Below are 14,787 nucleotides of genomic sequence, written 5' to 3' on the forward strand. Positions count from 1 at the left end.
AGGATTGTTTTTGCCAGTTTTGTTCACTGCCGTATCCCAGAGCTTAGCACACTGTAGCACTTAGTATTTGCTAAATGGATTATTCAAGAGCCTGGATTCCCTGCCACAGGCTCCATCCCCTGATCCACGCTTGCCTCACTGAGTAGTGAATTCCCCGTGTGCAGGGGGTGCCTTGTTCACCACTGAATCCCCGGCACAGAGCCAAGTAGACAGTGGTTGCTCAATAAACACTGGTTAATAAGAGAAGGCCTGGGAGTGTATCTAATTCACGTCCGGTTCTCAGCGCCTAGCAGAGTAATGAGATGTAGACTCGTTTCTGCATGCAGCAATAGTAGTTGAGTACCTGCTTAGACTTTCCATAGTAACTTTTTGTTTACTCGTAGTATTATTTTCATCCAAAAGCCGACCCAAGGGAAGGGGCATCTGTTGCTCCAGATTATCCTGTGCGCCCTCTCACAGACATGACCGCCTGGCACCCAGACCTCAGGCCTGGGACTGCAGCTCCTCCCTATGCCGAGGGCCTCTACAGAGCTGTGCTCCAGCCCAAGGGGGTGCAGAGGACATGTCCCTACACAGAGCGCCCCACTCTCCAGAAGACAAACAGAAATGGCCCCAGGGAACAGGTGGAGGTTCTGAAGCAAGAATTTATTCCAAGTGCGTATGTGGGTGTGGACGGCAGAGACCCACCTTTCAAAGCAGGTCAGAACCTCTTACAAATAGTCTCCAGCCCTAGACCTTCCCTTGCCACATCCCTGGCCTGAGGCCGGAGCAGGGGAAGGGCCTCCTAGTTCCCCCACCAAAAAACACAGGTACTTAAGGGCTAAAATAGAATTATACAGCCTTATTTTTATTAACATCTAGCAAGAAAAAAAAAAAAAAAAGAAGATTCCCTTCCTGCTCCAGCCCTACCTCCACCACTTGAGCCCTCAGGAAGCAGCGCTTGCCCAGGGAGCACCTGCTTCCAGAGGTGCCCTTGGAGCCTGGGCACCTGTGCACGGCCACTGCTGTGCCTGCAAGCGGACCACAGGCCCCTTCCTCCACAATGTGGGGACAGAAGGGCAGCTGGCATTTCTCCAGCCCTCAGCTGTCAGCCTTGGGAACTTGGAAAAGATCAGCGATGTCCAGCAGAGCTTGGCGGATGTGGTTCCCAAAGCGCTGGGCATTCTGTGGGAGTCAAGAGCTCAGACCAACCTCCAGGTGAGCCCCCGCCCCTCTCTCCCCACAGGGAAGGATTCTTCCCCAGCCAGACATGCCCTGGGGGGGCGACCCCTCCTCAGGCTGAGTGGGAGCAGGAGACACTCACTGTCTCTGAGCTTGAGAACTTGCTGGAGACGTGGAAGAAGATGGTGTTCTCACCCGCGATCATGTAGGAAACCCCGTAGCCATCATTAGCTACCTGAGGGCAGCACAAGGGGTAAAGAAGAAGAGGTGAACTGAACCTTGAGGATCTGGAAGCCAAGCTGATGTTATCCTTGCTCTGCCCACAAGATTCACAGGAAGGGCCCATCCCCAGGAAACAGTATGAAAACAGAAGAGAAGACCCCACCTCAGGTTCCCTCCGGAGGCCCCCCTCACGTTGGCAGGGGGTCTCTAGCTCCCCGACAAACTAGCCCACGTGAGTGTCTCAGTGGGAGATTGGACTCTCCATAAGCCCACTTCAGAGGGTACAGAAGCCCCGGGCAGGGTCACTCCAGCAGTGGGTGTCAACACGGGTGGGGTCCCAGCCACCTTTCTTGCTGGGGTCGACAGGTACTGATCCTGTTTGCAGGCAGGGCAGGTCCAGGGCTGTGCCCCTGCCTCTGGTCTAACCTCCTCGAGGCCCTGCACTCTCCCGACAGCCCGGCCCCTGGCCCTTCCCACCTGTCCACCGTCAAGGGCACTTACAGGGCCAAAGCCACCGCCAGCGCCCAGGTGATTGGGGTACTGGTTTGGGTCAAACATGCGGATCTGGAACTGAGCAGTCTGGCTGGTGGAGAGGCGCCAGGGTTCTGAGAGCACCTGCAACAGGGAGGCGCGGCAGTCAGGGGCCACGCACACCCGCAGACAGGTGCGTGAGCCTGGCACTGTCCTGGCTAAGGATGCAGAAGGGACAGGACGCAGGACCTTCCTGATTGCTGGCCACGGTCCCCTAGGCTGTTCTCACCATCACAGCCTCTGCCCAAAACCCTCCATCAGGGGACCTGCCTGTCCGTCCCCTGGCTCCGCCCCCCACCCCTCCTGCTGCCCCTCCCACACCCCACACCCCTGCCTCAGTGTCAGCGTCCGGGCACTGGAGCTTCCCTCCACCTGGACGCCCCGATTCCCCGGAGCCTCTGCCCTTCTCTCACGAGCGCTGCCACCACCTTACACATCGTGCTTGTCCGTCCCTCCCCCCTCGCGCCAACAGCAACTCTACGAGGGGGAGGCTGTTGCTTGGCACCAGTCCACAGGCCTGGGTGGCTGTGGGGCGGGAACACCGGCCCCAGCCGTCCAGACAGAAGACAGGCCGAGACCCACCGGGAGAGGGCCTGAGCACAGAGGACACGCCCACCGACACTGACCTCGGCCAGGAAAGGGGACTTGACCCCCAGGTACTTGGAGACCACGTAAAGACAGAAGAGGTGCCTGTCAATCCCAGCCCCCGTCATGGCCAGGCGGTACATATTCTGGTGCTTCTCAGCAGCTTTCCGGAACAGATCTTGGAGGTCTGCTTTCTGGGGGCAGACATGGAGCAGTGAAGAGTAGCCCTGACCCTCGAGCAGGCAGGAGGCCGAGCGGGCACGTCAGCACGAGGCCGTGGGGGGCTCACCAGGTGGCGCCCCTGCGCCATGGCCCGAACGAAGGCTGTGGACTCGCAGGTGCAGGAGCGTACAGTCTCCGTCCGTCCCTCCCGGAACATCCTGGTCATCGAGGCTTCGTAGGTCAGGCAGAGCCTGCCTCTGTCCTAGGGAACACAGAGGGGTGAATCTTGCAGGTGTGCCCTGGTGCCACCCCCGCCTGCTCGGCGGCCTGGGGCTCCTACCCGGAAGTGTGCCAGCTGCAGGGCGATCTGCACGAAGGCGTCAGGGCTGGTCCGGCACTTCTTGATGAGGCCTTTGCCAAAGGGCAAGAACTGGAAGCAGTACAATTCCACGTCGTCAGCCAGCGCCTTGGCCACCTGGTAGGAGCTCTCGATGACTGCCTGGCACTGCCGAGACACGGAGGGGTCAGCTGGGGCAGGGCTCTCCAGGAGGACTCCAGGAGGACTCCAGGGTCACGTCCAGGAGGCCTGAGGGTGAGCAGCGGACGAAGGCAAGGCTGGGCAGGCCTCAGGATGCTTGACGTCCTCAGGAGGAGGAGACGCAAAGGACAAGGCAGGGGCGTCAGCACAGATGCCTGGCTGGGCTTTGTCGGGGAGGAAGGCACTGACAGGTGCTCCCCGGACACGAGCTCACACCTCATGACTTTCTCCAGCCCCGAGATGGTCCTGGGATCTCTATTCTCCCTGTAGCCAGTCTGGACCATGAGACACTCTGGACCCTTCCCCTGAGGGTGGGGCTGGGGCAGAGGGGAGGGCCACAGGGCATCTCAGACACTTGTCACTCTCGCACACCCACCCTTGCCCCTTCTCGGCCCGCACACCTGCTCAGGAATGTCCCACTGCAGCCGCTGAGGGGGGGCCAGCACAGGGTTGGGTTTGCCCAGACAGTGCCCAGTCTCTGTGTAGCCCAGGTCGAAGCTGTCGGTGCCCAGGACAAACTGCAGGGGCAAGGTCAGGCTGAGAGGCCATCCTTGCCCGGCTGCCCCCGTGCCCGCCCCGCCCCGCCCCGCCCCGCCCCTGCCCTGCGGGACCTTTCCCAGGGCCTGCTACCTCCCAGAGGTGCCCTATGATAGGGGCGTCTGCCCACGCGTGTTCTGTGTTGAGGCCCAGCTGGCCATTCTTGAAAGCGATGAGAGTGAAGGACTTGTCGAACCACCTGCAGCGGGAGGAGATGGGGCAGCGGTGTGGGGGCAGGGGGAGGAGCCCAGGGGTGGGCGGGGTGGGCCGTGCAGTGGAGCTGGGGGTGCGGTACCTGTTGTAGCAGCTGCCGTGCAGCAGGGCCTTGCCGTAGAGGCTGAGGCTGGCCTCGTCTTCGGGGTCATAGCGGTGAGACTCCTCATCCAGAGCCACGAAGAAAGCAGCGCGCTCGATGGCATCCAGGGCAGCCTTGTTCTTGCCGGAGCCGAAGAAGGCCTGGCGTACCTGAGCCCACTCCGCTCTGAGGGCGCGAGGGCAGAGTGAGCGGGGGGGCCCCTGTGGGCGTGAGGGCACCTCCCAGGATCTGTGTCCCCCCCCTCCACACACCCCCATCTAGCCACCAGCAGGTAGAGGTCACAGCAGCTACCCTCCTGCCGTTACCACCAGCGCCCCTCATGGCCGCAGGTCCTGGTTTACGCAGAGGACGCTGGGGCCCACGCTCCTCCCTTGGTGAGGGCTCTGGCCGAGTTCCAGGGTGGCACACAGGACCCAAATCCTCTCCTCACGGCGCCTGAACCTGGGCCCGAATACCTTCCCCCTGCGGTGAGGGCCGCCAGTTTCTCCTCCCCAGGCTGGGGTGGGGAGGGGTCATCCAGGATCCTCTGGAACTGCATCTCCAGGTCCCGAGGCCTGAGCAGGCGGGAGCCCTCATAGAGCCACAACTTGAAGAAGCGGCCCTTGTGGTAGACAGCTACGTGCCTGCTGTCTGTGAGGTGCTGCAGCACATCTGGGGCAGAGGCCATGGGTGGGCTCAGGCGGGAAGGTAGGGAGCTCCTCCCTCCCCCCATGCCACTCAGGATGGCCCCCACAGCCTCACACCGGGTGACCGCATGGACCCTCCGCCTGGCCTCCCTGCCCCTTCCCTGGGCGGAATCTGCTGGCACCAAGCCAGGCCCCATGCCCTGAGCTTCACTGTCTGTCATTTAATGCCAACCACAGTCCCATGAGGCATTTCACAGAAGAGGAAACCAAAGCTCTAGGAAATCCCACAGACTGTCCTGGCATCAGAAATGCGGGTGCTGCTTGGCGGCCCTGGGGGCCCTGGGCGAGCCCGCCCCTCCTCCCCTACAGGCTCCTTGAGCGGGGAGCTCCACTAGGCCTCCTGTTGCTCTTTGCGCGGGAGACTGCCTAACTGTGAGCCCCTGCAGGGGAGGGGCTCTGACCTGGGTCTCCCAGGGTCCCAGTACTAGCACCATGCCTGTAAACAGCAGGTGTCTAGTATTGGCCACAAACTGACTATTTTTCGCAGTTACGTGACCCTGAGACACTGGGGACGCTTGGTGACCAGCAGGCAGTAGGGCATCTGGCCATGGTGGGCCCACAGCTGGGAGGGAGCGGCCTCCGTCCTGTGGCCCCAGCGCGGGCGCCCGGCCGCGGCCTAGTACCTGTGTCCTTCCCCGGGATCCGAGTGGTGTTGAACATCCTCTCCATCTGGTAGGAGCACATGGGCACGATGCCCAGCACCATCACCTAGGAGGAAGGCCCAGCACGGCTCAGACGTAGGCCTCCTCTCCCGGTCACGCCCTCACCTCCAACACAACTCACAGGCTTGATCTCTTCACGGTCCAGTTTATGGCGATACTTGATCATGGCGTGGACAATGTTTCCCAGGCGGGCTGCCTGCACGTCTGCGTTCTTGACGAGCACTAAGTCCTACAGGGCGAGAGCAGAGCCTGCAAGGAGGCTGCGACAGGTGTGCACAGTGGCATCTCTCTGTCTGGGGTGTCTTGCCCCCTATCCCCAGTCCATCCTGCACACCCTCTGAGAACCGAGTACAAGAGGTGAAATGCATAACTGATCAGATAACCCCCTGCCCTGGCTTCGACCTGAGCTGCTTTTCCAAACCCATGGTATTTGTTGATGTTTTGTTTATTTTTCTTTGAGGAAGGGGTTCTGCCACTACAAAACAGCTTCAAACCTCTGGTCTAGACAAGTTGCACATAGGTTTCTGGAAAGACAGCTTTGTGGAGGAGGGGAATGCCAGCATGCTACTTGAAACGTGCTTTGGAAGTGGGAGAGCAAAGAGGTGCACAGGGCAGTGGCTGGGCAGCCTCTCCCAGCTGGCTGTGCACAGTCTTGTACTAGGAGCAGGAAAAGGGCCAGTCACGTGGGATAGGGACCGACAGTGACCCCCTGAGCTCTATGAGAAGCAGCTCTGGATCTGCTTAAGACACGCTTAAGGAAGTTCCCTGGTAATGGCGTCAGGATGGCTGGGAAGCTGTGGCTGGAAAGCCAGCGAGGGAACAAGGAAGGAAGTGAGAGAGCCTGAGCTGGGCAAGACACTGAGCCTGAGGAACTCTGGGAGTGACAGTATCAGGCTATGGGGTCTACCGGGCTCTCCACATCCTCAGTATCCCCGTTGCCTGTGAGCTGCTTCCTGACTATGCTTCCAGGATATGACCCCCCCGCATCTTCCCTCTCCTTCAGGCCTCACTTCAGAACCCCCACTTGCCTACAGAAACCACCACTAGGGCTCTGAACTGTCCTCCAGGTTCCTTGCCTTGAGGCCAGAGCCGGGGACAGAGCTGAGCACGCAGGACCCCGTGTGGCTCTAGCCCTTACCATGACATAATAGTTGCTGTTCACCATGAGGGGCGTCCTGCCTTTAAGGTAGACGTACTCTTCCCACCAGTCGCTCACCTGTGGGTGGGTGGGAGGTTGGAGCTGGGGCGGAGGAGGGTGGGGTGTGAGCAGCCAGGACACAGGGTGGGTGAGGGTAAGCCCAGGAGGTAGAACTCACATAATTGGTTGCCCACCATGACTTGAGTACCAGGTACTTCTGCAGCCTGGGGGCAGTCTTCTCCTGGAATTCCTTGGCCAGCGTCTCCATTCGGTAATATTCCTTGTCATCCAATAAGTGTTTCACGGATTCTAGGTACTGTCCAGCCAAGTTATTGCCCGTGTGAGGGCCAGTCAGCAAGAGCTGCCTCTGTCCTGACCTTCTTCCAAGCCCAGCCCCATTGCTCCCTCTCAAGCCGACTCTTTGTAGGGGACAGTCCCTTATGTTTGGATAAGTCCTCTGAGTCCGGCCTGCCCTGCCCACTGGGATGTCTGACCCAGGCCCTCACCCGATGAACTGTGGCTGACACGCTGGGCACGGGCAACTTGGGCAGAGATGTCTGGAAGCTGTAGAGCATGGGCCGCCGGCCGGACAGAAGGCGGACACACATCTGGGGGTACAGAGTGGAGAATGTTGAGGGGGAAGCCGGGGGAAAGAATGGAAACTAGCAAACACTGGAGGGGCTGCCCCAGACCCTCAGAACCGGGACAAACCCCGCCAGGCACCAGTGACCCGCCTGACTGTCCCCTCCAGCTCAGAACCAAAGTGAGGCCCTGGGGTCTCACACCCGATGCCTGGACCCCTCCACCAGCTTCTGCTCACAGCCCAGACTTTGGTGAAGTGGCTGGTCTGGCCGTGCATCTCAAACATCCAACCGTGGTAGGAAAGCAGCAGTTTCAGGGTTTGGCGGAAGAAGAGGATGCCCATCATCCAGACCCCCGTGGAGAAGATGGCCACGCTGACAAGTGTCCGGGTCTGTGGGGTCCGGTAGGGGCCACACCTATCAGAGAAGGGGAGAGGACTGCAGGCGGGTCCACTCGAGACCAACCTCAGGGAGATTCTGACCCTGCAGTCCTGATGTATGTGAGCCATCTTGGGGGAGACACCAAAGGAGGAAAAACTCCCTGGACACACTCACATCTGAGCCTCTGAGTGCATCACACACGAAGTTACAGAAGTAGGGACTGAGATGGTGGTCGCCCCCGGGGAGGGCTGCCCCTATGACCTCCAATGGCTGTTGTCCTGTAACTGCCCAGCTCAGGAACCTTGGCCTTGGAGCCCACCCAGCCCTTTCTCATGGCCCCGCTTCTTACCCCTCAGGAAGCCATCTCTGGATAAAACAGATAAGCCCCATGGAGATGTCCACGTTGCAGTAGGAGGAACCCAGTGTTGTCATGACAACGACCAGCCAGCTGGTGGGGCTGCCAGGGTACACACCCCTGAGGATGCCATTCTGTGGGCAGAAACAGGCATGCTCACAGAGCAAGGACTGGGGTAAGCAGGTGCCTATGAAGTCTTTGCCTGTTTTCACTTCTCCTTCACGTCTGGTGGTCCCCGTCTCCACACTCCCACACCTGTAGCACCTGATTATTGTGTCCCACTGACACTTCCTGCACACCCATCTCCTCTCCACGCCTTGAGCACCCCTCTGGTTTCTGCACTGCTGGAGCCTGTCACTCCGTAGAGCTGCCAGCTGAGGTGGGGGTGGAGGACCTTGACAAAGGGCAGCAGCTGACACCTAGCCTCTGCCTCCCTGGAAGGCTCGATTCTGCACCTGCTGGAAGAGACGAGAACCACCTGCGCCCACCTTGATGCGAATCAGGCGTCTCTTCCAGGAGTTGATGCCAGACAGGTAGATGTGTTTCAGGGCCTCCCGACTGAGCCGGAAGTCGACCCCCTCTGGCGTCACCGTGAACTGGAAGGCCACAGCCTGGTGCGCTTCCGCCATCCTGTGGGTTGCTGGGCACCTGGGAGTTGCTGGGCACCTGGGAGGTGGCAGGAGGGTGTGCGGACAGCTCTGCCGCCCGCGCCGAGGCCCCGCCCCCGGCCCGCCTCCCTCCCCTTCCGCCCTGGGTCGGCCACCCGCAGCGCCGCGTCCCCAGCCCGCCCCCCTCCCCATCCGCCCCGGTCGGCCACCCGCAGCGCCGAGGCCCCCCCCCTGGCCCCCCAGCCTCGCCAACCGCCGCAGAACCTTCGCGCAATGGTGCGGGGATCAGGAGGGGGTCAGGGCCTTGAAAACGTCAGGAATCCCAGTGAAGGGCAGCCTCGGGGTGGGGGCTGGAGGGACCCCGGAAGCGGAGTCGGTCTGGTCTGGAGTGAGGTGGGGTCTGCGTACCCCCAGCATTGCCACGTGGGACCCTGGCACCAGCCTCTACCCCCCTCCCCCGCCCCCCTTGCCGGCTCAGAGCCCTGGGCCAGGCCGGCAGCCTAGAGCCACCCCCAAACTCCACTCACGGCTCGGGTGTGCTCCTGTCCGCTTGTGGGGACACTCTGGCCCGTGTCCCCACGTCCTTCAGGCCTGGCCACCTAAGTCCCGCCCTCACCGGGAACCTGACACCCACTCCCAAATTTGGGTTGAGAGAACAGTTGGGGGGGCAGCAACCAGAATCTCCCCGGCTCCGTGGCGGGAATCAGGAGTTGGGGGGGAGCCGGGTTTCTGCAAGCTGAAGATGGCTCAAAGGTCTGAGAGCCTGGGGCGCCCAACGGGTCTCACGTGAGGATGGTGGCATTAGAGCTAAAAATAGCCGAATGTAGGGAAAAGGTCACCAGTGTGTCAGCTGTGCCTCCTGTTCCCTGATCTCCAGTGCTCAGGGTTGGGCAGCCCCACCCCCGGGCCCTGTTTGTACCCCGTAACTCCCCACTGCCCGACCCACGTCCTCTGAGTATTTATCACTTCTAAGCTGGAGCTGGGGTGGGGGAGAGCAGAATGGACCCCTAACCACTCTCAAGCCCAGATCACCCAACAGCCACGCTTTTCAGGAGGGGAAACTGAGGCTCCTAGCAGTGGTCCCTTTGTCAATCTGTGTGCAATCCTTGGTCGGTACTTTCCGCCGCACCCAAGCAGGGTTAGGACGGTGTGAAGGAAGAAGCTAGTTTATTGTCTTAAGGTACACATCCCAGGGCTTCTGCCCACTTGCCTGCGGTGGGGACCTGCTCAAACTCGGGATGGGTGGGTGGGGGAGGTCAGCCTCCTTAACCCCAGTCTCACTCGGGCTCAGCCCAGTCCCCAGGGCCTCCCCTTTGTCCCTCCCTCCAAGGTCCTGCCCTGGAGGCTCCCAGAGAAATCCAAGGAGTTGGGAGGTGGAGAGTCAGGATGAGGGGTGGAAGCTGGTCAGCTGTCCCTTCTGCTGGAAGTAGAACTGGAACCGAGACTGGGCGTACTCCTAGGGAAGGAACCCCGCACACTGGTGAGAAGGCTTGGGACCAGCACCCCACAACCCCCAGTCTGCCCACAGATGGCCTGGAGGGTCTGAGGCCTCTGCTACTCCCCCCCACACACACCTAACTCACCCAACCTGGTTACTTACCAAGTAACCAAATTCTATAGTGGACATGGATGCCTGGAGGATGGACCAGAGACCCCAAAAGAAATGAGACGCCAGAGCATACCTGAGGGGAGCAGGAAAAGGGGGGTTCAGAGCACATTTGGCACTGCCTGAACCCCCTCCCCCAGGCTGGTCAAGCCCCAAAGCTCTAACTTCTCCTCTATCGTCCTAACCCCGACCCTGTCCTGACTCTTCCCACTCTCAAACTGTTCTTCCCCCTCAGCCTCAGGCCTCATGCTCGTTTCCTGCCCCCACTCTGCACTGACACCTAACCTGCAGCCCAGTGAGTCTACCTGCCACATTGCCCCTTGCCTCTGCACCCTGCTCTACCCCTGCCCCACACGTCTTTCCTCACCGATTAGCCTCTGCCAGCAAATCTGCTTCCAGTTTCCTCTGCTCCTCTCGGGAGATGGTCTCACCTTTCTTTACCTCCGCCAGGTAGTGGCGAATAAAATGGAGCTGAGATCAAAAGACAAGAGTCAGGAAATGGGGAGACTGGGGAGCGCTTCCCAGTTAACACCCTTGCTCGCCATTCCTTCCAGACTTCAACCTCCTTCTCCCTTCTAAGCCAGGTCCTGCTCCCCAGCTTCTGGCCCACATACCTGCTGTCCCCGGGTGGGGTAGTTTGCAGGCTGCGCTTTGTAGAAAGGCCACTCCTCATGAGTGTAATCGTAAACCCACTCACAAAAATGGTTCCCAATGTCAAAGCCCCTGAGGGAATAAGGTGGACACTCAATCCCCAAATACGCTGGGCAGCTGGGATGCAGAGAAGAAGGCCTGGTCTGCTTTTCCAGGGCACTGTGGGAACAGACCCATGGGAGGCCATCCTCTTACCCTCACCTGTAGTTATAGCTGCTGTACTCGAAGTCGACCAGCATGAGGCCGTCAGCGTTTTCTGGCTCTGAGAGCAGTAAGATGTTCCCTGGAGGAATGTGGTGAGGCTCTGGTCACTCCAGGGTCCTCTGGCCCCCCTCACCTGAGGTTGGGAGACTCAGATGCCTTCTCCTACCTTCCTGGATGTCATTGTGGCAAAAGACCACTGGTGATGGGGTAGAGTCTAGCAACTTCCTGCAGGGGAACAGGGGCATGGGTCCTGAGCAGGAGTGACGAAAGGAGGGTCAGAGACACCTGCGTGGGCTAGGCCTTGACCCCAGCCTTCAGCAAATCCTGGGTAGGACCCCACTAGGTGCCTGGCACATCTCCTGTGCTCTTCTGTCCCCACCCCCCCACCCCCGCCCCATCCTGCCTGCCCTCACCTGAGGCTGCCCATCTCGTCCTGCAAGCTGTACATCTCCAGCAGGTTCATCTGGGGGAGGCCAGTGGGGGGTAGGTCCTGGATCTGCTTTAAATACCTGAAGCCCAAAGGATAGGATATACTCACTCTGCTATCCCTCCCCTCTACCCCAGGCCAGGCTGTCCTACCCGTTCGGTCACTGAATGACTTGTCTGGCAATCATTTGGAAGCCTGTTGCGTGAGAAACCATGTTAGACAGTGGGACACTTGATCCACTCAACTGGAGAGCTGGACAGAGCACTAGATGCATTCAGTCACAGCCCAGCGTAGTAACTGCCAACATGAGGGTTCAGCCTATGTGCAGGAGGCCTGAGGAGGCCCCCGACTCACCGCTCCATGGTCCCAAATAGCCAGCGGGGCTCCTTAGTGAAAGGCATTTCCATGCCATGGAACTGGGCCATCTTCGTGGCGATGGCTGCGGACAACACGGGCTCTCGAAGCTCATGCGTCTTCAGTGGCCGGCTCTGCACCCAGGAACCTATCAGGGTGGTGAAGGGGCTGGGGCAGGAGGGGGGAAGGGTGGGGCAATGGAGGTGGGGGAAGTCAGGGCTTGGGGAAAATTCCCTACCTGGGGTGAGGGATGTGAAGGCAGACATTGGGAAGGGGAATAGGGGCTGGGGAAGGAGATGCTTCGGGGAGGTCGGGGCCGGGCTCGTACTGGGATGTACTGTTCCAGCCGGCCCTCTGGAAAGACTCCGTAGAGCTGGGGCCCCAGTGACCGCTCTGCAAGGATGGCGAACATCACACTTTCAAGGACCAAGGAGTCCACTCCCTGAAGGAAAACAGACAGCGAAGGGAACACGGTCACAAGGGGCCAGAGGCAAAGTGGCGCTGACACACGCGAGGGTCTTCTTGCTCCTCCCACCACATCTGGGACTTCTTGTTCTATTGCCCGGGGGCTCCAGAGCGCAGGCCTTAGTATCATAATGGACAAAATACTTAGCTCCTAAGGCTCAGTGTCCTCAACTGCCTAGTGGGGACCATACCTCCTGCCACACTCGGGTGAGAGATTCTAAGGCCACTGCGGCCTTCACTCCCTCCTCACCTGCAGGATGGCCCCGTACAGCCGCAGCAGCACCTCCCGGGGCTCCTCGCCAACGCTGGGCAGGTGGTCAGGCAGCGAGCAGCGGAAGAGCAGGTTACTGAGGCCTCCGCTGCAGACCCACAGCAGGGCGCGCTCAGCCCGCCATCCGCTCCACCGGCCCGGCGTCCAGCCCCCGCGCCCCCCCGTCGCTCCCGGCCCTGCCCCGCCCCCGGCCCAGGAACGCTGAGTGTCCCGAGCGCCCGAGCCTGAGCCTGATCCCGGCCCGCGTACAGGAGGGGCTGACCCCTGACCTCCCACCTCACGGGGTCAACCCTCAGCTCCTCCGGCCGTACTCGGCGCCAGGCCCCGCCCAAGTACTCCCGGCACCACTGGCAGGCTCGGCGCTCGGCGTCTCGCGACCGCGCCGAGCTGCGCCTCCGGTTCGGGGCCGCGTCGGGGCACATAGCCTGCCGCAAGCTGTCCTTGGCCAGGCGGCCTCCAACAGCCCCGCCTCCGGCCACATCTGTCCCCTCGGCCGCCATGGCTGGGGCTTGGCCCGGCCAACGCCCCGCCGCGCACAGACCCTTCGGGCGCGCTCGGCTCCTTCCGGCTGCGCTCGGCTCCGCTTCCGGCCAGCCTGCGCTGCTCCGGTCGTAGTCGGGTCTCCTTGGCTCTATTCGGCTCTTTGCGGCGCCGCTCGGCCGTCTCGGAGACCCTCGTCCGGGTGCTAGTTCCGAAGGCTGTGCCCCGCCCCTGCTCAGAGCGAAGACCAATGGCCTCTCTCTCTTGGCGGGGCCGCTCGAAAGACAGTGCTGTTTGGACCATAACCCGGAAGCAGGAAATGGCGCGGGCCAATCAGAAGCGTCCTGAGCGGTCGGGCCCACGGCACAGTGGCGTGTCACGTGGGCGAACCACGTGGGCGGGTGGCGCGTACCGGGCTGAGAAGCCGGTCCAGCGCGTAAGGGCGGTGTCACCGGGAAAGTGCCCGTGAGGCGAGGTGGGCATTCGTCAGGGTCTGGGAGCGGACAGGGCAGCGCGGGCAGCGGCGGCGGCAGCCCCTCACTGGACAGATTTGGCCCCCGGGGCAGTTTGGCAAGGAAGAGGGCCGTTGAATGAGTGTGGCGAGTCTTGAGTGTGGGGGAAAGGGAGAGAGTGTGGGGCACCTGGTAGGTGCCGAATAAACATTTGTGGATGCGTAACCTTAAAGCCCTCCGCACCGCTGAGACTCCCTTGTCAGTTGAAGCCCGCCGCTATTGTTACCCTGCTTGAAACCACTGTCTTCATGTCCTGCTCCACTGCCCCTCTTGCCTCCAGACCTAACATCAAGCCCAGGAGGAGAGGCTCACACCTTGCAGCAGGCACCTGGGGCTGCACCACGTCTCCTTGTCCCACCGCAGCAGTTTGAAATGCCTCCTTGCATTTCTTGTGCCCCATGCTGGAGTGGCGACCAGGAAGACTTGATCCACGGGGATCTGTGGCACTGTTGGACCATGGTGTTCTTTGGGGTGAAATAGATGGACAGCTGACCTGAGTGGTGTTTGATTTGAATAACGAGAAAGAAATCAAGAATTGGTGATCAGAAAGCGAATGTCAGTTACTGCAATGGGAAGTCATGATCCCTCGCTCTGTATTGAAATCTGAGACCTGGAGTCCACTGGTTGAAAGGGAGGCTTGGTCTCTTACAGAAAGGATCCTACAGTGCCACCATAAGTACATAAAAAAATATTCCTCTAACCCTTCCCCAAAGGGACCCAGCGCCTCCTGACAAAGTAACACATTTACTTTGGAAAAGAGACTATCCAGACCTTTCAAGGGCTGTTAGATAACAAGATCTGAGATGACACGTGTGCCAGGGTACATGAAGCATCATGAGTCACTGGTTTGAGTAGAGGCTGTGGAAGTCAGATGATAAACAGAGTCCTGACCCAAGTCTTGAGGTCACTTCTCTGGTCCCAGTACATACCTGGGGTAATTATACGTAGCAGTGGGGCGAGCCTGTACATTGATCCCTGACCTGTGGAATAAGAGTCATGGTAGGAAGAGCGAAGTGGAAGCCTCTGGAACTCCCCACCCTCTCCAATGCTGCATTCTGTGTGGGATTGCAGAGATTGCTTACTCTCAAAGACATAAATCCCTACTACATCCCCTCCAATTCACCTGAATGGCCCCTGCAAAATCCAGATGGATTCAAGTAAATGATGGTGGACTACCACAAACTTAGCCAATTAGTATCCCTAATCACAGCAGCTGTGTCAGGTGAGGTATCTGTACTGGAACTGATTAATGCACCTCTGGCACCTGATAATGCAATTGATGTGGTGAACATTCCTTTCAATTTCCAGTAGTAAAGAGTAAGTTTCCAAAAGCAGTTCACTTTTATATGGGAAG

General features: G+C 59.9%; 2 protein-coding genes across 5 annotated transcripts; both read right to left on the reverse strand.

Moving 5' to 3' along the window:
* Positions 1-826: 826 nt before the first annotated feature.
* On the reverse strand, positions 827-9,516 carry CPT1B (carnitine palmitoyltransferase 1B). 2 transcript variants are annotated; one of them, XM_059937319.1, is made up of 19 exons: positions 8,991-9,516; positions 8,344-8,521; positions 7,850-7,989; positions 7,359-7,536; positions 7,045-7,146; positions 6,717-6,854; positions 6,539-6,616; positions 5,522-5,629; positions 5,362-5,446; positions 4,508-4,703; positions 4,032-4,217; positions 3,830-3,935; positions 3,601-3,717; positions 3,002-3,166; positions 2,789-2,923; positions 2,541-2,693; positions 1,885-1,998; positions 1,304-1,396; positions 827-1,164 (listed from the first exon to the last, which is right to left on the reverse strand). In XM_059937319.1, the coding sequence occupies exons 2-19, from the start codon at positions 8,482-8,484 to the stop codon at positions 1,081-1,083; spliced, it is 2,319 nt and encodes a 772-aa protein (XP_059793302.1). In that variant the 5' UTR covers positions 8,485-8,521; positions 8,991-9,516; the 3' UTR covers positions 827-1,080. The 2 variants fall into 2 exon arrangements, with proteins under 2 accessions (XP_059793302.1, XP_059793301.1); XM_059937318.1 differs by having other exon boundaries at positions 6,539-6,640.
* A 97-nt stretch (positions 9,517-9,613) lies between these two features.
* Positions 9,614-13,161, reverse strand: CHKB (choline kinase beta). 3 transcript variants are annotated; one of them, XM_059937320.1, is made up of 11 exons: positions 12,718-13,159; positions 12,421-12,529; positions 11,944-12,147; positions 11,706-11,839; positions 11,338-11,433; positions 11,091-11,149; positions 10,922-11,003; positions 10,684-10,792; positions 10,437-10,540; positions 10,064-10,145; positions 9,614-9,919 (listed from the first exon to the last, which is right to left on the reverse strand). In XM_059937320.1, the coding sequence occupies exons 1-11, from the start codon at positions 12,939-12,941 to the stop codon at positions 9,845-9,847; spliced, it is 1,278 nt and encodes a 425-aa protein (XP_059793303.1). In that variant the 5' UTR covers positions 12,942-13,159; the 3' UTR covers positions 9,614-9,844. The 3 variants fall into 3 exon arrangements, with proteins under 3 accessions (XP_059793303.1, XP_059793304.1, XP_059793305.1); XM_059937321.1 differs by having other exon boundaries at positions 12,034-12,147; positions 12,718-13,158; XM_059937322.1 differs by lacking the exon at positions 10,064-10,145 and having other exon boundaries at positions 12,718-13,161.
* Between the last annotated feature and the right edge of the window lie 1,626 nt (positions 13,162-14,787).

This window comes from Balaenoptera ricei, chromosome 10 (genome assembly GCF_028023285.1).
Source record: "Balaenoptera ricei isolate mBalRic1 chromosome 10, mBalRic1.hap2, whole genome shotgun sequence".
Classification (NCBI taxonomy): domain Eukaryota; kingdom Metazoa; phylum Chordata; class Mammalia; order Artiodactyla; family Balaenopteridae; genus Balaenoptera; species Balaenoptera ricei.

Coding starts and splice junctions, on each gene's coding strand:
- CPT1B (XM_059937318.1), bottom strand. CDS start 8,484: ATGGCGGAAGCGCACCAGGCTGTGGCCTTCCAGTTCACGGTGACGCCA. Junction 3,936..4,031: donor CACGGCAGCTGCTACAACAG/GTACCGCACCCC, acceptor CTCCCGCTGCAG/GTGGTTCGACAAGTCCTTCA. Junction 3,167..3,600: donor AGTGGGACATTCCTGAGCAG/GTGTGCGGGCCG, acceptor GTGTCTCGGCAG/TGCCAGGCAGTCATCGAGAG.
- CHKB (XM_059937320.1), bottom strand. CDS start 12,941: ATGGCGGCCGAGGGGACAGATGTGGCCGGAGGCGGGGCTGTTGGAGGC. Junction 11,150..11,337: donor GACGAGATGGGCAGCCTCAG/GTGAGGGCAGGC, acceptor GTTCCCCTGCAG/GAAGTTGCTAGACTCTACCC. Junction 9,920..10,063: donor CTATAGAATTTGGTTACTTG/GTAAGTAACCAG, acceptor TTCCTTCCCTAG/GAGTACGCCCAGTCTCGGTT.